This window comes from Plectropomus leopardus, chromosome 5 (assembly GCF_026936395.1).
Source record: "Plectropomus leopardus strain MGB_pleo_1.0 chromosome 5, ASM2693639v1, whole genome shotgun sequence".
NCBI classification, from domain to species: Eukaryota; Metazoa; Chordata; class Actinopteri; order Perciformes; family Serranidae; genus Plectropomus; species Plectropomus leopardus.
Window position 1 is genome coordinate 914,221 of NC_142180.1, and position 19,900 is coordinate 934,120.

Sequence of the window (19,900 nt, forward strand, 5' to 3'; positions counted from 1 at the left end):
CACTGTTAGCTGAGAGGGCAGCGGGTGAGATGATAAGGACGAGATTAAGTATAAATTGAGAGATGGATAACATTGTTATTAGGTTACTGGCCAATTTCATTGATATATTTTTGTATTTTTTTTCATTTATTTTTGTTGCACAGTGCTCTGTAAAATGCCACTCAAAGGCACATTTATAAAGTTCATCTTAAATTGAGTGGTGAAATTATCATTATTTTAATTTGCATTTATCTGTCTGTTAGTGGTGGTTTAATTTTACCCTGTGAAGCATTTTGTAAAGTCAGTTTCAGCATGAGTGCTCTGCCTGAATCATTGATCATCCTGCTGAATTTTAATAATGATGATTGAGATATAGATGCTACAGATATCCACAGCTGTATGTAATGAAATCTACTCTGGCACTGCTGGAGAACCTGGAGAAGATGCAACACAATTTGTGGAAGACGTACTGTATTTCAGGTATGATGAGTGGTGGAGCTGCACAGATATCGTTATGCAGACATATGTTTAGGGTGTTTCTCTATCCGTTTATGGTGACCTGTGGGTGTGGAAATGAGGCTTGTGCCCGTGCGCCCAGCACCATAATGATTTACATTTATAAAACAGAATCCGACGTACACGCCGCTTTATAAATCTGATCAAAATAAAGTGTATGCTGTATTCTTCCTATGTGTTAGATAGTGTTTGTTTTTTGTTTGAGTGTTTTTCCAGTGACAGGGTTTTTTTGGGGCAGTTTTTTCTTCGTCGATGTGAGGGACAGAGGGATGTCGTATGCTTTAAAGCTCTCTAAGGCAAATTGTGATTTGTGATAATGAGCTTTATAAATAAAATTGGCCTGACTTGACATGTGTGCACACACAGTTGTAAAAGAGTCTGGGTGTTTGCACGTAACTGCTGCTGAGGAAGTTCAACAGAGCATGTACCTCAACACTTGGAGGTGCAGAATTGCAACAAACTTAAACCCTGTTGGGCTGGGCTACAAAGGTCTTTTGGATTTGCTAACTATGTGGTGTGCAGATTGGGGTGGGTGGTCTCCTGTTTTCCAGTTGGTGATTGGCTAAAGAAGCCAAGCTGTTGGACAGCAGCTCTGAGCCACTCAGCATGAGCTGTGTGCTGTTTTTTGTAAACGGACATTTGACATTGACATCATCCATGTCAGTGTTAATTCATGATGCTGGTTTAAACACTAACTTTGATCAAAGTAGGGACAAATATGGCAGGCTGGTATTTGCTTCCTCACAAGTACCTGAAAGCCATACTTGAGTAAAAGTACTGATATCTTACCAGAAAATGACTTTGGTAGAAGATAATGTCACCTATTAAAATATTGATTAAAAGTCTTAAAGTATCTGATATTTATTGTACTTAAGTATCAGAAGCAATCCTATCATATGTAATGTACTTACGTATTAGAAGTACATGTAAATGCTATTTAAAAACCAAAATGTTTATTTCCTTGAAACATACACCACCCTAAAAATGGAGCACACATTACACTTGGAGATAAATATTTTTTTTTAACAACTTAAAGGATTTAAACAAAATCCAGTTTGTCGTTCCCTCCCACTCCTTCATTCATCTGTCCATCCCTTCCTCCCTCCTTTCCCTGTTTTGTAGTTACTAAGATGCATAGGAGTATAGCAGTTTAAATAGGAGATGCATTAATTAATTAGCAATTCATTAAAATTATTAATTAATTAATAAATCAATACCAAAATATGTAGTTATAACTCATAATGCAAAATTATGACTCAGAAACATGAATTGGTATTGAGATGAAGTGGAGTAATAGGACTCAACTTCGGCTATCAGGGACAATAAGTTTACATTAAAAATTAGAGTTTAAAAACCTCGGAGCACCACCCAATAAAATAGAAAGGTTGATAGCCCATTTTGCCTTATAAATTAATCTGCTCTCATAATTTGAAGTTTGTTACAGAGTTCTTTTTCCAGCTGTACAGGGACCTGATATTATGCACACACACACACATCACATCATCAAGTGTCTTCATAAATGAAATGTTTATTAAACTACTCACTACACAGCAAAAGTACTCCTAAAACTACAACTGAATGAGTTTAAGAATAAGTATGGATAAATGATGAAACAGTGAATACAGCAAAGACACAAAGTGAATAAAATGACTAAATGAACAACAAATTCAGAAATGAAGCAACAACAAAAATGAGGGGATGAAAACCCGTGAGGAACAGAATTAGGTGTGACATCTGGACTTGATCAGGTGCACTGAAATAGTGCACGATGATCAAGCAGATGAAAAGATTAAAGAAAAGTCAATGTCAAGCATCGATCAACAGTAGAGAGGAAACCTATCCCATAAAACATTGAAGGAAAAGATAAAGAAGAGGCCTGATCAGAGAATAACCCATAATTGTATTAATGGGAGATCCTAACCTAGGTCTAACACTTCCTATGTGTCCCTATCATTTAAGAGCATCAACCCCATAAAAGCACAGGAAAGATCGTTTCACCTTCCTCAAATGTCTCAATGCCAGGGAAAAGGTTCGCTCTGGAAAGTTGCAGTGTGGCCTTTGTGAGGACACTGGACGGGCAGCTCGGTTACGCTCGTGCGGTTCCGGTGGCTGGCCTCAGTTGGCTTGAACATTGCAAACTTGGCTTGAGTTTGTTTCCTCCATCCCTCTCTCCATGAACAGCTGGATCATCTTCTGACACCTCATGTGGCTGAGATGAGATCACATGACAGCTTATCGGGCTTCGTCTCATTCGAAGTCTCTCTTTGTCTCACAGTCTCTCTCGTGCAAAGTCCTCTTGTTCTGAATCGACATTTAGAACACGTGTAGCAGGGGCTGTTTCCAAAGTTCTCTCTTTCAAGGTAGATAAACAGCAGCTCTCAGCATCTCAGGACTGCAGCACAAGCAGTAATTGTCACATCACTGGGCTTTACCTGCAGAGACAGTAAAGCCTCCTCAAAGGAGGAGGAGGGGGAGAGGCAAAAGCCCCAAAGAGCCAAAAGAGCCCAAAAGAGCCCAAAAGATCCCAAAAGACTCAAGTCCTTCCACTTCACTGGGGTTATAACTCCTGTGTAAAAAAGGGGTGTGGTGCTTGACCATCAAAGCGGGAAAAATACACTCCTCACTTTTATCACTTCTACTGTTTTAACTGTCTAGATCTAATTTCTTCCTAAAGTGTTGATAAAGTTCACTACAGGCCTTCAAATCTTCAATATTTAAAACCATGACGCTCTCCTCTGCTGACTAATACCAAACACATATGAGAAAACCAAATAATTATTTGGCAGATCATTAACTAAGGGAAACAGTATTAATCAAGTTTAACAAACATAACGAATATGTGTTAAAATGAGTAAGTATAATACCACGGTGTCAAACACTCTGATATAATAAAGGTTGTTAATGATCCTACTTGAGTAAAGGTATTAAGTACTAGCATCAAACTATAACGAAGTATGAAAGTACTTAATATGACCAAAGGTCTATCAACAAAACCTATAATTAGAAAATCACAAATTGCTTGATTACGAAACAATATAGCATCTGTACACAACAGTGTAAAGGAAGGATGATTAAGATACAGATAGAGGAGATGCACATCAAAATGCAAGTCTGTACTAAGAGTCTTTCCATTCAGTGTGTAGCACGCTGCTGGCAGGGGATTACGAAAGGTCACACCCCTCCACACAAACACAGGCACAGCTTGTTTTTGTGCGTTTGGCCTCAAAATTGGCATGGAAGCAAATTTCCAGTTCTGTAGATATGAGACCTCCACACAACATTTCAAAGTATGTTTTACTTTGAATACGAAAATCAGTCAATGTGGTCCTCTCTTACAGTCTGGAGATGTGCGGATATGTCACGCGTTGGTTGTGCAACAAAACAGCTGCTTGCCCCAAATGAGTCGTAAGCTAACTCAAACTGTTGGTAGGGCAATAAAATCTGTCGTTATTTAGTTCTGCTTACGAGAGTCGTAAGTTCAACAAGGCAGTTAGGTCCATTAGCTGACCCCGAGGGTCATCTAAGGAATCTCCAAAAGAAGTTTCAGTTTTGGGTAGGCATTTGAATATCTTCTTTTCAAGAGTTGCCCTCATCATCCACTACAGGGGAAATGTAGTGGAGTAAAAGTGAAATTTGACAGAAATATAAAAACTCAACCAAAGTATAGATACTCTAAAAAAACTTAAGTACTCTGAAGAAGTAATATTACTTAGTTACAGTACACTGCTATTTCATCCTGTGTGGCTGAAAATGGCTTTGCCTGCCCACTATGGCACACATATTTTTGCTTTTTCAGATCTTAAAGATTTTTTTGACAGTGTCTTGAATGTCCAATCAGAGCACCTTTTTTTAATAACTTGTGCACACTTAGTTCAGTGCACTTTAATGGGCACTGTCAGTTTGTATTTTTTTGTGTGAATTATGACATTCAGAAAGCTTCTGATAAGTGTGACAGGAAAGCTTCCCTCTCATTAGGAATGATTTATAATGTGAATCATAAATCATTCCTAATCATCATTTTGGTGTGTATGACTATACACACCAAAATGCCTCATGCCTCATTTTGCTAAAATAAATAGTGTATTCTTATGCCAGCATCAGTGATTGTTGTGTTCTTGTGGCATGTTTTGGCTCAAATGGCAGATTTGATATGTATTTCTGAAATGCATTATGTCTCCTCTGTCCTGCCTGCTCGCTCCATGCATGATGCTGCCTACACATTGTGTGCATTAATCCTCAGTACCATGTCAAAGCCAAAACACCCAGCAGAGTGATAGAGGCCAACTAGCCTCTAGCTTCTGGTGAATCACGTGCACGGTTCAAAAATAAGATATATATATATATATATATATATATATATATATATATATATATATATATATATATATATATATATATATATATATATATATATATATATATATATATATATATATATATATGTATGCCCTTTTTATTGCGTATTTTTACCAAAAGTGGAGGTCTTATTTTTTAATTTTTAAGTGGCCGATTCCGTGTTGCAGCCAAGAGTGTTTTATGATGCAGTTTGTTCTCAAGATTTAGCGTTTCCATTTAAGTTAAAACAATGAAATAGCGTGTTCAGCAGTCTGCAGTCTTGTGGATGATACATGAGCTTTAAGTTTTCAGAGTTGGGTGCCTAGTTTAATTTTTTGGGTGTATACAGTGAACCCTCGTTTATGGCGGGAGTTCCGTTCCAAAAATAACCCGCGATAGGTGAAATCCCTGAAGTAGCCAGCTTTATTTTTTACTATTAATTTAAAATGCAATACTGTACTGTAGGATGAAACCAAAAATCAAAACCTGTTTTCAGGCCCAAAATTTGTTTAAGAAATAAAAATATTAACATTTTCTTGCAAATAACTATGATAGTTTAAAGAATGGTATTGTAAAACAATAATTTGAATACAGTACAGTATAGTAATGAATACAAGGTTGGAAACATTGTCACTCACGCGTATTTCACAGTCCCTCCAGCTGTGCCTCTCCGTCCTCACTCCGCTGCGCTGTAGCGTCTGTTTCAACTGCAGGCTGCGCAGGAGTCTTTCTCCGAGAGAAGAACATCGTTATAAATGCACTGTAAAAAAAATCCGTGAAGCCGCGAAAGGTGAACCGCGTTATAGCGAGGGTTCACTGTACAATGAAGGAAAAACTGTAGGCCTCCTCATTTTACTGCTCTGCTGTGCTCATTAAAATCTATGCTGCTGTGACAAACGAATAGAGGTTATAGACACCATTCAGTTCAAGTCAAATATGACATTTGTCTTTGGATAATTGTGAGCAAAAGCAAATCATTTGTGTCTCAGTAGGTAGTATGAGTTGAAAGCCAAATGGAGCAATTCAGTTTTTAGGGCTCTCTCTCTCTCTCTAGTTTGTTGGCCATTTGAACATGTTCCCTTGCTCTTTCAGGTATCGCCTGCATCGCCCTCTCATTTGTGGACGCCCATGGTCATACCCTTCAGGTCCCAGCTCAGGACTGTGCTGCACTGCAGAAACCAGAGAACTGCACCATCCCCCTTCATCCAGACCATTTCGATGAGCTGACCACTGTGGAGAAATTGGACACAATCAACATCAGCTCAGGTAAACGCAGCACTGAGCAGGTAAAGGCTGCATTTGTCCTGTGTTGTGAGATGGTGGTCAAAACTGTATTATCAGAGACTGACACATTCTGACTGTTAGTCCGTAACCAAACTCCAAAAAGGATTTTATTTTTTATTTTGTCTAAAGTTGTTTTAAAGCAGTTGTTTTCATGTTAATAAATGGGAGGCAGAGTGTTGAACCCACTAATCACTGTGCGTGTGCGTGCGTGCGTGCATGCGTGCGTGTGTGTGTGTGTGTGTGTGTGTGTGTGTTCTAACAGAGCCACAGCTGTGTGTGCGCTTTGACATCTGGGAACAAGGCAACATCAGTCCCTTACAGCTGAGTGATAAACTTCAGGGGGCGCTGCGCCACGCACTCTGTGATGTTGTCATGGAGCTGAGAGTCTTGCCAAATCCTCTTTGTTTGGGGGTGTTCTGCCCAGCAACCAAAGCTCAGAGAGAAGAGGCTAAAGGTGAGTTGTCTGAATGTAATATTATCAGGGATCCTCTCCTGTTTGGTATGGCCAAATCTGACCCCCAAACTTAGTGTGACACCCAAAGCTACAGTATTTTTATGCTTCTTTTCATCCATTCCAAATCTTTTGATCACCAGTCCAGTCAAACACATTGGCTACTTACTTTTACTATTTAATAATTACTTAATAATTATTACTTTTAGAAAAAATGGATTAACAACAAATGTCAACATGTCAACTTGAAAACTACTTTCTGCCAAAAAATAAGGGGAAACACAGTTGATTCACATTGAAAAAAGTAACTCAATGGAACAGAAGACTACAACACAACACCACCTCCCTCAGGACAGGAGTGAGCACCACCAACCTCACTGCACCACAACTGGAGTTTCTAACTACTTCCACCACCAACACAGCACATAGAAGCTGCCACAGGGGCCACTGACACCGTCTGCTGCGCTCCTGGTCTTTGAATTGTTAATAAGTGAGCAGCACTGTGTTCGACCACCCCTGCAACCCAAAGAGATATATCAGAATATCACATCATCGGTATTGGCAGATATTGGCTTTAAAAACGAAATATCTTAATCAACCAACATGCAAATTCCTGCTGATATTAGACTGATTTTTTTTTTGACAAAGTAAAGTAAATATGTAGAAAACATCAACCCTCGTTGTATTATTTCTCTTATTTTGCACAGTGAATGGATATTGCATACATTGAAAAGCATTGTATTTCATGTCTCATCTGCATTATTGATAATGTTAATTCCACTACAGAAGAGACTTGATGGTCACTAAAATCGGGTGAAAAAGTGGATGTATTAATATTTGTTATCAGCCAAATAGTTGTTATATATCGGCAGAATATCCAATATTGTGAATCTCTAGTCATAGGTCAAAGGTCAAGGTCACTGTGACCTTGCATGTCTGGCGGGGGAAGATGTGTGTGAAGCGTCCCTGCTTTCACAGACATGGATGCATACAACCACATGCTGGCAATTCTAATATCTTTTCTTTTGTATAGTGTCATCTCCACTGAAACTCACACAAATGTCCTGCTGCTTATAGTACATGTGGTCAACTTATTCATTATTTTTACATCACTGAAGACCCCAATATCTCTGTAAAAAAATAAGGAAGCTCAACTCACTATTTACCAAAAAAGTCTCTATGTGTCTCAATATGTCCTCAGTCTTGTTGATTCCTCTGCCTGAAGTGAGAGAATCAAAGGACAGCCACAGGCAGCACAGTGGCTCACGTGTCTTTAAAACCAGCCCCTCCCCCATCACCTTAACCCAAGCTGTTGGGAGCATCCCCCTGACAGGGACCAGCACACCTGAGGCCACCACACCCACCAACAAGAGCACCCGCCGGAGCTTCTGGGACATACTGGTCAGTTCCTTTCACTGTGGAGCTCTGCTCTGTGCAGCCTAACCACTGGCTACATTAGAATTTATAACAATACTCATGGACATCTTATTGTAATTGTGTTGTATAACTGGTTGAATTAATATTATAGTTAAAAGCCTGCTGGTTTGTCAAACACAGGAAACCTAGTTAAAAATTGGAGAGAGACTTCTTTTCCATTGCCAGTAGACCAGAACTATGTACAGCACTCTGCAGCAGATGAGTGTTCCTTTCTTCGGCGGAAAAGTACATCTACACAATGTTAAAGTGCTGTTTTGGCGGTATTTTGTTGCGGCCTGCCATTGCAGCGGGTGGGCAAAGGTGGCTGAAAATAGCATGTCCACCCGAGTGTCGTATTTCCATCACTGCTGATCGGAACCAGAGCTGATAAATCCTCAAGACTGTTGCAGTCATTTGACCTATGAATTGCACCACATTCTCAGAGTGCAGAGAGTACCCCAGTCACAGAGGGGCGGCACAATGTCAGATGCAGCAACACTGAAACTCACCTGTTCATTCTGCTGGCTCTAAAAGCCTTCATTTGCAGCAACTGCTCCTCTCATCCATCGACCTGATCAGCTCTGAATAGATCAACAGATCAATTGTCCACCAGTAACTCTCTAATTAGGCTGAATCATTAGTCTGTAATCTCCAAACACTGCTGTAATGTTGATGACCGAAACCTCAGTCTAGACAAACATATTTAAACAGATAATCCTTGCATTTATCACTGCCATACTCTAATGTCTAAGCTTGTATGTAAGAGTTCACCAGCAGAATAAGCCACCACAGAGCTTATTTTGGGTATTTGTGGCTTAAATGTGTTCTCCCCATCCTTGCAGAGTAAGCCTGATTCATCAGAGCTAGGGAGTCCAAAGACAACTGACGACATAGTGCAAGAAAAAGGAGAGGAGGGCCGAGCAGCGCGGCGAAGACACAAGACAGAGAATGTAAAGCAGCAGTGGAGCCAGGAGAAAGCTATGGCTGTGGAGCTGGAGCAGGTCCAGAGGTGGGCTATTGGATTATTACCAGTGAGTGCTGGAACTGCAAACATTTAACCATAAAGAGGTCAACTCATTTTACAATTGAAAGCCATGTACATCTCCAGATGTCACACAAATATTAAATATTACTGAAGGGAAAACTGTGAGTGGGCGGGGCAGTGGACATGAGCATTAAATTTCCTGGGTCTTTCCTGCCACAGAATACAGATCTGCTCTGTAACTGACATGTTTTGGTCTACTGTTTGAGAAAAACTCTACAAGGAATAAATGTATGCTGTGTCATGACAGAAACCCCTGTCTGTCCCAAAAGAGCCTTGGCCTGTAAACCATTATCCACATTAGCTTTCAGGCTCATGTTTCTTCAGTTTTACTTTTCTGTTCTATTTAATTTGATGGGGACAATACTGATTGATCAACAGAAAAAACAACTGTATGGTTCATACATCTTTCTAACAAGAATCCAGGGAGACATGGAGAAACTTGAACTGCGAGTGTCTGTTTGCAGACAAGACTTATCCGCTAATCAGCTGTAGCACATTTTTGACAGACATGAAAAAGCCTTCAAAGCACCAACAGCTCAGGTGTTTCAGTGCTGCTGAACCTGTAAGAATGCACTGATGCAGTGTGGGTGTTGCTGTGTGTGTAGGAAGCAGGTGTCTCAGTTGGAGGAGGGAGAAGCAGGCACTCTCCACCCCGTCTACCGGCTGACCTGCCAGCCATGGATCACTTTCATGGCTAAACTTGGTAAGTGTCATTTAAGTCTCCCATATTTTCTGCCAGATTGGGAAAATGGACACACAAAGACTGCATCTTCAGTTGAATATTTTTTATGCTTAAGTATCTCTCCCTATCTGTATTTGTTTCCCGTCCTGACCTGTCCTCTGGAGCACAGGCTGCCCCTCTATCCAGCAGTGCACGGTTGAAATGGCTTCGCACTTCCTGCTGCCCTCCATCCTGACAGAGATTGTCAGTTTGGTCAGTTCTCTGGCTAGTGACACAGCAGTGAAGGCATTCGAAAAGATGAGGTGAGTTTTTTTGTGCTAGGTGTGAAATGAGTGGCAGAATGATGAGCACATGGTTGGCTCCTGTCCCAGAGAAAATGAATACAGCATTGTGTCTGTTACACTTGAACTGAAAGTCCAGCTACCTTCAATGCTTATTTGTCAAATGACATTAAGACTGCTTTAACTGATTTGACTTTGACCAACATTTCAGCTGTTTTCACCTCCTGACTAGAAAATAGCAGTCAGAAGTGCAGATGTCCATGAAGCAGCCAAGTGGCCGACTGGGCTGATATCTGCCACTCCTCCCTGAAGCCAAAAAAAACAATACTGTGAATGTTTAGATATCGTTTAAGCAACTGTCTTTTTTAAAATATTAACCATTGTGTCTTCCATTAAATAAGCTGAGCCGTGTCCCTAGAAATTATCCTTAGATAAGTATTTAGAGCTGTAGTTCATTTTAAATCTGTTTCAACAAGATAAATGGAAACTGAATGTAGTACCATACCCTCACTGGTGACTTGTTTCAAATAAAGACACAGCAGCATTTTTTCACTCATTTACAGAATAAAAATGCCCCAAGCACAGTGTTTACAGACAAGGAAGACCTTGCAGATATTCAAGCTTGTATTGTTTTTGACAGCATCATTTCCACCAATGTCACCGTTAAGCCTGGGCATTTGAGGCTTTAATCCTAAATGTTTTACACATGGCCCCAGATCTAAATACATGTAAGCTTAAAATCTATAGTATATAAATAAAATAAATAATTAAAATACATTATAATTAAGACAAAAGGCCCTGGACCTAATAATCAGTCATTCTGTTCATGCATTAAAGCCCTCAAAAATAGTATCATTGATCAACAGTCACAGTTTTAACTATATTTGCAACTCCAATCAATACATTTTTCATGGTAGCATTTATAAAGTATTCTGTAATAATTTAGTAATATTATGTACTAAAAACCATTTCCAATTTTTAGATCACAATTTGTAATTAATCTGGAAAGTTAAGAGTGTATTAAAAAAATAATTGTAAATAAGAACTTTCAATTAGATATTTCCCACAAAATTTTCTTTTGGCACAGTCATTGAACTCATTAAGTAATACAAGCTTCTTCTCTTTAGTCCAATGTGGTTCCCTTCCTCCAACATACAGACAACAGCAATAAAAGCTTGGACTGCATCAAGACTTAAAGTCTAGCAGCACATAGATGGTGAAGGTGCAAAACAATGGAGCATTACTATAGAGAGACATGGTTGTAGTTCCTCCACCTTGTCCCTGCATCCAACAAACATGCGCTTACATGGTGAGAAGATGGTGAGGGATTACGTACTTGTTGCTGCACTAGTGACTCCTGCTGGTTGTTTGAGGTAGGCCATGTCTGTTTGCAGTAGGGGTTAACACGTTATAGGGGCTGATATTAGGCATTTTGCTGATTATCTGTATCGGCCTTTTATTTTAAAGATTGTCAATAAGTTAATTAATGTAAAGTGCTTGTATTGCAATCAACCAACACCAGGAATGGCAGTCTGCAATGCATGCAAAGAAAGTGTTAGCATGGGAGGAACTTTTAGCGTGTCAAACCTCAGGGAGCTATTTTTATTCAATCATTTTTTAATTTAATTTTCACTGAACTTTAAAGACGTTGTAGGGAACTTCCTGTATATTATGTTGAAAGTTTCAGTTTTGATGAAATATTTGCTAAAGGCATTTATACAAAGTTTGGAGTTAATTATATACCAAGTTTTACATTTTAACAGAAATATTTTCATTTTCATTGTCAAGTCAAGTCGACTTTATTTATATAGCACGTTTAAAATAACCGGGTTGACCAAAGTACTTTACTGGGTAAAAAAGCAAATAGAATACATCACACAACCTAAAACAATATCAAAATTATTGTCAATATACAATTCGAAGGCCAGGGAGAAAAGATGTGTCTTCAACAAAGATCCTTCTTCTTAGAGCCTGTTAGGAGGCGAGCAGCCACATTTTGGACCAGGTGCAGACGTTGGATGGATGACTGGTCCAAACCAACATATAAAGAATTACAGAAGTCCAGACAAACTGTTTTGAAGGCATGTATCAACCTCTCTAAAACGTTAAGAGGGAGATAGGCTTTCACTTTAGTTACCAGCCTCAGCTGATAAAAACTGGACTTTACTATTGAAGAGATCTGCTTGTCAAATTTAGCCATTATCAAAGAATACACCAAGACTCTTCACAGAAGAATTCAAACTAGAGGCAAAAGGGCCAAGAGAGCCCACATCAAGCAGCCCAGGGTGTCCAAATACAATGACCTCCGTCTTGTTTTCATTTAGATTAAGAAAGTTTAAGCTCAGTTTTAATGTCTCTTAGACAATCAAGTAAAGGCTGCAGTGAACCCTTACTTTTTAATTTCAGCGGCACATAAATTTGTACGTCGTCAGCAAGACAATGAAATGAAACATTATGTTTTTCAAAAATAGAACCTAGAGACAGCATGTACAATGAAAAAAAAGACTTGGGCCCAAAACAGAGCCTTGTTTTGGGCACAGGTGAGTGCAGCCGCCCCAGAGGAATAATTCCCCAGGTGAACTGAGAAGCTCCTATCTTTTAAGTAGGACTCAAACCACTGGAATGCAGTTCTGTGATCAATTCTGTGATCAGCGGTATCAAATACAGCTGATAAATCTAATCATCATTAAAATCATTAAAAAAAATTAAAAGAGCCGTTTCAGTGCTGTGGTGAGGTTTAAAACCAGCCTAAAAATTTTATTTTTTTAAATTTTGCATTAAAAAGTTTTGCAACTGTATTAACACAATTTTCTCTCAGACTTTAGACAGGAAAGGCAGCTTAGAGATGGGCCTGAAATTTGAAAGCACAGAGGGGTCAAGGTATCTGTGGGCAACAGCATGTTTAAAGGCATTTGGCACACAACCAGAACAAGATACTTATTTATCAGTGTGAGAACTGATGGCCCAACAGTAATAATAATAATGATAATACATTGGATTTATAGTATATAGCGCCATTCTTGAACTCAAGGCCGCTTTACAAACAAAAACAAAAACCAAAACAAAACAAAAAAAAGACGAAAAGAAGGGGTGGGGGTGTAGGGGGGGGCTAGGAATAGGCAGAAGATAAGAGAGACTGAAAGATGGCGAGGGACTTAGAGTAATGGATCTCTTTGGGGAGGGGGTTCCAGATCCTGGGAGCAGCCCTGGAGAAGGCTCTGTCCCCAGAAGTGCAGAGGATGGATTTATGGGTGGAGAGGAGATTTGCGGAGGTGGATCTGAGGGACCGTGAGGGTTGGTAAGGGGATAGGAGGGCAGTGAGGTAAGGGGGGCCAGAAGGTGAAGGGCTTTGAAGGTGAGGACCAGGATCGTGAAGGTAACCTGGTGGGAGACAGGGAGCCATTGAAGGTTTTTTTAAGACAGGGGTGATGTGGTGCCAAGATTTGGTGCAGGTGAGGAGTTGGGCAGCTGCGTTCTGGACTAGTTGTACTCTATTGGTGGAGGTGGAGCTGATGCCATGAAGGAGCGAGTTGCAGTAGTCCAGACGTGGTGCTGAGGTAGATCTGAGTGTGGTCGGCGTAAAAGCTGAATCCCAGGTTGAAGTGGCAGAGTATCTGACCGAGGGGCAGGATGTAGAGAAGAGAAGGGGGCCAAGTGAGGAGCCTTGGGCAACGCCTTGTGTGACTGTGGCTGAGGCAGAGGTATGGCTGTCGAGGGAAATGAAATGGGATCTGTTGGAAAGGTAGGATCGGAGCCAGCTGAGTGCAGCACCTTCAATACTGAGGTTTTTCAGTCTGGTAAACAGGAAGCTATGGCTCACAGTATCGAAGGCTGCGCTCAGGTCGAGGAGGATGAGGATGTTGAAGGAACCAGTGTCAGCAGAGGTGAGGAGATCGTTAAGGACTTTTAGAAGAGCGGTTTCTGTGCTGTGGAGGGGACGGAAACCAGATTGGAGGGGTTCGTGCAGGTTATTTGCATGGAGATGGGATTGGAGTTGTGTGGCGACAATGCTTTCCGGGGTTTTAGAAAGGAAGAGGAGGTTAGAGATTGGGCGGTAGCTAGTAAGCAAGGAGGGGTCAAGGCCAGGTTTTTTAAGGATTGGGGTGACAGCAGCATTTTTGAAGGCGGAGGGAACAGATCCATGTCAGCCATCCAGGTCAGTGAGGAGTTGAAAAGGTTAGTGAGGTAGGGGGAAAGGACAGGGAAGCAGGACTTCAGCAGGGGAGTGGGGAGGGAATCAAGGGAGCAGGTGGTGGGTTTTGAAGAGCTAATGAGTTCTGAGATTTTAGGAGGAGTAACCATATCAAACTGGGAGAGGCAGCAGTGGGGAGGAGGGGTCGGGAGGTCCAGCAAGATAGGGGGAAGAGGGGCCATGGTAGATGCTGGGAGGTCATATACAGGAGATAGTAATTGATTGATAATGTTGACTTTGTCAGCGAAAAACTGGAGTAAATGGTTGGAGAAATCTGGGGTAGAGATAGTGGGGGTGTTGGAGCGGGGCTTGAGGAGGTTGCTCACTGTGGAGAAGAGGGTTCTGGAGTTTTGGGAGGGGTTAGTGAAGAAGGTTGAGAGGTAGGCAGACTTGGCAGCAGTGAGCGCATCTTTGTAGGCAGTGAGGGAGTTTGTAGGCTTCATGTTGGACTGTGAGTAATGTTTTACTTGCGAGTTGTTCAAGCTGGCGGCCAGTCTGTTTCATCTTTCGAGTGTGGGAGTGAACCAGGGTAAGGAGGTGTTGAAAGAAACGGTTTTAGTTTTGAGGAGGGCCAGAGTGTGAAAGGAGGAGGACAGGATGGTGGTTTGCAAGATCATCAGGTGAGATGAGGGGTTGAGTCCAGGGAAAGAGTATTGGGGAGCAGGTCAGAGAGATGTTGGGGATTGATGGATTTGAGGTTGTAAAAGGTGATTTCTCTGAGTAGGCGGGGGCAGGGGGTGGTGGAATGGATGGTGAACTGGATGAGTTAATGATCAGATCAGGGAAAGAGGCATCGGTGGAGGTCAAGTACCAGTATATTTATGGAGCAGACAAGGTCAAGGATATGACTTTTGTCATAGGTGGGGAGGGTGACATGTTGGGTGAAAGTGAAATTGTCCAGAAGAGTGGGGAATTCAGAGGTGAGCTTGCAGGTGTGGTTATGGTTATCCATGTGGATTATGGTCACCGAGTAGGAGCAGGTGTGGAGAGGGACGAGGCTAATGTGAGGAGTTCAGTGAGATCAGAAAGAAAGGAGGGGTTTGGTCTAGGTGGCCGGTAAATGAGGATGACTGTCATGGAGGAGAGGGCTTTGAAAGCAAGGAATTCAAAAGAAGAGACTGTGGGGAGGGTGAGTACTTTTGTGGCTCTGGTTGTGTATTATGGCGAGGCCGGCTCCATGGCGGGAGGGGCGTCATTTGGAGATGAAGCAGAATCCAGAGGGGGATGCTTGGTTGAGGGAGAAGAAGTTGTTGGGTTGTTGCCAGGTGTCAGTGAGCAGAAGTAAGTCCACGGTGTTACCGAGGATAAGTTCATGGAGGGTGAGTGCTTTGTTGTTGAGTGATCGAGGGTTTAGGAGAGCAAAGTTGGTGTCGTGAGAGGGTGATGGGATGGAGGCAGGGTGGAGAGGGTGAAGGTAAGATTAAGGTTAGCTAGACTAAGGTTAGCTCGAGCAGGTGCTGGAGGGCAGAGGGAACTGGACTCAAGCCCGGGTTTCTCAACCTGCCTTGCAGCACTCAAATCCAGGCCAGGTTGGCAGCGGTGAGATCCAGCCCAGATTTTTTGACCTGCCTGGCGGCACTGAAATCCATCCCAGGTTTTACAACCAGATTGGTGGCACTGGAGTCCAGCCCAGGTTTTTCGACCTGCCTGGCGGTGAGCCCAGCACTATAAGGGCCAGAGGGAACTCTGATCTGATGATGTGTCAGAGGTGTGACAAACCATGCAGGTGACCAGATGGTTGGAATTGAGTATCCGTGAGAGGAATAAACAAACCAGCGACGTGAGCCTCTGTGAATGTACTGGGGTCGAGGGGGGAGTCCAAGTTGTTTGATCACTGTGATACAAGAAAGGGTGGTGTGGTTGTAGAATTGGAACAGCTGTGCAGTTGAATATGTGAGCATAATGATGCCGGGCAACGAGAGGGAAAACTGAGCAAGAGCGACTAGCCATATGATAGGTGCACAGAGGTGGATGGCTGCAGTGCACACCAAAATTATCCACGGGATGACAGGAGGAGATGAAACAGGGGGAGAGACCGAGGTCCCCTGGGGAGAGGTCATGCAAAATGGGAGGAACAGAGGCGGTCAGGATAGCTGCTGTAGCAGCTAGCGATAGCCACCTTCAATTTGCTGGGCGAAGGCGACCAGCTTGCAGTAAGCAGAGGAGGGTGAGGTGTAGGAGGACAAGACTTCACCAGTAACAGCGAACAAAACAGGAAAATGGTGATATACATGCAGAGAAATCAGAGATTTCATTGACGACAACACACACACCATGGGACAGCATAAGGTCTAATGTCAAGTCAAGTCAGTTTTATTTATATAGCCCATTATCACAAAACATGGTTTGCCTCAGAGGGCTTTACAGTGTACGACATCCCTCTGCCCTTAGACCCTCACATCACCCAAGGAAAAACTCCCCCAAAAGAATCCCTGTAACGGGGAAAAAAAAGAGGAAGAAACCTCAGGAAGAGCGGTAGAGGATAGTGAGGGATCCCTCTTCCAGGACGGACAGACGAGCAATAGATGTCGTAAATAGCAAGTGAAATACAATCATGGCAAAAAAGGAAAGAAAGAGAGGGGGGAGAGGGGAGAGAGGGAGGGGAGGGGGGGCACAGAATAATAGAAACAGATGCATGTCATATTACAATAATGGTAGGTGTGAAATTAGTAATTGCTCTCTATGATGATGTTGATAGAGATGATAACAGTCTCATGCATATGTGAAAGGGAGTTGTCCAAAGGCAAGATCACAGCATCGGCGCAACCAGGACCAGACCACGATCAGGGCGAGCGGGGGGCACAGAATCAGTACAGCCACAGCACGAGCACAACCAAAGGCAGAGTCGCGGCATCAGCACAGCTATCACCACGGTCAGGCACAGTCAAGGTTACGGCCAGGATCCAGGGAAACTAGGAAACAAGGGAGCAGGAACGCTCCCGAGAGGCAACAGGATTAGCGTAGTGCAGTTCAACAGACCCAGGCTCTGTAATCGCGAGCCCCAGGTAGTGAGAGTACCACATGGCTATCACAGAGCTAAGCTAAGCTTGCACATGGCAATGCAGTAAACAGACATGCATGATTTCTGATGGCGGCATTGAGAGAAGGAAAGGAGCTCAGCATATCAGAGGAAGTCCCCCGGCAGGTTAAACCTATGTCAGCCTAACTATGGGCTGGTCCAGGCAGCCTGAGCCAGCCCTAATTATAAGCTTTATCAAAGAGGAAGGTCTTAAGTCTACCCTTAAAAGTTGAAACGGTGTCTGCCTCCCTGACCGAAAATGGAAGATGGTTCCATAGGAGAGGAGCAAGGTAGCTGAAGGCTCTGGTTCCTAACCTAATTTTGGAAATTTTGGGAACCACAAGTAACCCTGCGTTTTCAGAGCGCAGTGATCTTGAGGGTTGGTAAGGAACTATGAGCTGTGACAGATAGGATGGAGCCTGACCATTTAGAGCTTTATAAGTAAGGAGGAGGATTTTAAATTCAATCCTGGATTTCACAGGGAGCCAGTGCAGAGAAGCTAAAACAGGAGAAATATGATCCCTTTTCTTGCTTCCCGTTAAAACACGAGCAGCAGCGTTCTGCACCAGTTGGAGAGACCTAAGAGATTTGTTTGGGCAACCAAATAATAGGGAATTACAGTAATCCAGCCTAGAGGTGACAAATGCATGTACTAATTTTTCAGCATCTGTTTGGGATAGAATATGTCTAATTTTTGCGATGTTACGCAAGTGAAAGAAAGCAATGTGTGTCCCTTTTCATGTGTGCGACCTGACACAGACTGTGTCAAGTTAAAAGAATTTAGCAGATTCTAGAAATCTTTACCATAGGCCTGTCCTCGCAGCACACATGCATGTTAAAGTCATCACAAATTAAAAGATGATCATATTCCAGCACAGTGCCCGCTAGAAAGTTTGCAAACTCCTGAATGAAATCCTTATTGAATTTCGGTGGCCAGTACACCACTGCACAGAGCACTGGAGAGGAGACGCTGAGCTCGAAGAGCTACAGCTCAAAGCTGGAGTACAAGGCAGGTACCGTCAGTCTACACTGAAAAGTGGATTTAAGTACAGTGGCAATCCCTCCACCTTTGTCGGTGGTTCGGGAAGAGTTGAAAAATGTACAGTTAGGAGGCAGAAGCTCCGAAGAGGATGTGGACTCACCAACACGAAGCCAGGTCTCTGTCAGGAGCATAAAATCCAACTCAAGGGATGTGAAGAAGTCATGCAGCACAGACGTTTTGTTTGCTAGAGACCTAGCATTAATCAGGGCCATACAGCGATTTATATCCACGCTGTCCAGGTTCGTGGCACAGCAAAGAGGTCGAAGATTAGTGAGACTGCACTCCGCTGGCGGTGTGGGCTCAATAACTCCCAAGATGCTTGGAAATTAAGCAGAGCTTGGCGATCGTAAACAAGAAGAGAAGATGCATCTCGACAACAGACTCATAGAAACAGCAGAGTAGCAAACCAAACGCAGAGGCAGGGAGGCACTGACAGACAGCTGGCCAAACACACTGGCGCCATCTTCAACAATGAGTTAATGCACAATGGTTCCAAATATCAGTTATCAGTCTCATTACCTGCTAATAATCAGTATTGGTATTGGCCCTTGTAAAACAATAAGGGTCGACCCCTAGTTTGCAGTCTTCCAGAAACCAACAGTGGTGTTTGCACACAGCAGTGCAGTGCAGAGGCAGAAAGCTCTTCCCCATCAGGAGGATGGAGCCGGCAGGACCTGTTGAGCAGCTGTAGAGGATCTTTAATGATCTGACGTCCCATCATTTTCACACGTGAATCTTTGTGTCCGACATATGTCAGACCAGTGTTACAGTGGTGTCATGTAGATCACATTAATGCATTCCCCTTTGTCTTAAATCTTTTTAGCTGTCCACCATCTGGAGACATGTTTGTCCCATTCCCCCTGGTCCAGAACCTCAGCCAGCGTCCAGACGCTACAAGGAGCTTCATTCTCATTGGACGCAACTTCCATCAGTGGCATTGTAGCACAGAGCAAGGTAAGTGCTGCAGCCAGTCTCCAAATATTCACAGCAGTCAGCCCCAGTAGTGCTTATGCTACCCAATGCTCAGTCAATGCACTGCTCACACAGCTGTACAACACACACAAGGCAACACAATGAGTGACTGTCAGTCCATAATGCAACATGAGCAACTGTAATACCTGAGGTTTAGTTTGAAATACTCACCTATGACAGTTTTTTTTCCTGTTCTAAGTTTCATATAGAAAACATGTCTTAGGAAATGGCTACAAATAGTAATTAAAAGCCAACAACAACACCAAATTAATTTCAACTTTTAGACAACCATGACATAATTGACTGAGAAGCTAGTTAATGCTTAGTTTAACAAGATTTACTCTCTGGATCTGATCAAATGAAATCATATTCTGTTACTGCTATTTACTATTTATCACCTCAAATGTTTCCGGAAAAAAATTTTAGCTTACTGTTTAACCAGGATATGAAATCATTTGATACCAGTCAGCCGCCACTGTGACAAACAGACAAGTTTGCATTACTTCACCTACCAGCAGAAGCATTTATTGATCTGGTGCAGCACAGTGCATTCTGGTAGTTGTAGGTTTTTGATCTCTTGAGGGAGAACAAATGCCACAGTCCTTTTTCTCTGTTGTCTCTGTTCATGTAGCACCAATTTCAAAAATGTTTTCATCTTTCGACTGCATAGACAAGCCCGTTTTATG

General features: G+C 42.4%; 1 protein-coding gene across 7 annotated transcripts in view; it reads left to right on the top strand.

Annotated features, from left to right (window-relative positions):
* Positions 1-19,900, top strand: part of szt2 (SZT2 subunit of KICSTOR complex) — a 191,834-nt gene that overhangs the window by 123,768 nt on the left and 48,166 nt on the right. For all 7 annotated transcript variants that reach the window (XM_088077346.1, XM_088077350.1, XM_088077348.1 and 4 more), the window contains 7 exons: positions 5,923-6,096; positions 6,377-6,568; positions 7,767-7,966; positions 8,824-8,990; positions 9,632-9,729; positions 9,878-10,010; positions 19,066-19,196. In XM_088077346.1, coding sequence (XP_087933472.1) covers positions 5,923-6,096; positions 6,377-6,568; positions 7,767-7,966; positions 8,824-8,990; positions 9,632-9,729; positions 9,878-10,010; positions 19,066-19,196 — 1,095 coding nt within the window. The remainder of the gene's footprint in view (positions 1-5,922; positions 6,097-6,376; positions 6,569-7,766; positions 7,967-8,823; positions 8,991-9,631; positions 9,730-9,877; positions 10,011-19,065; positions 19,197-19,900) is intronic.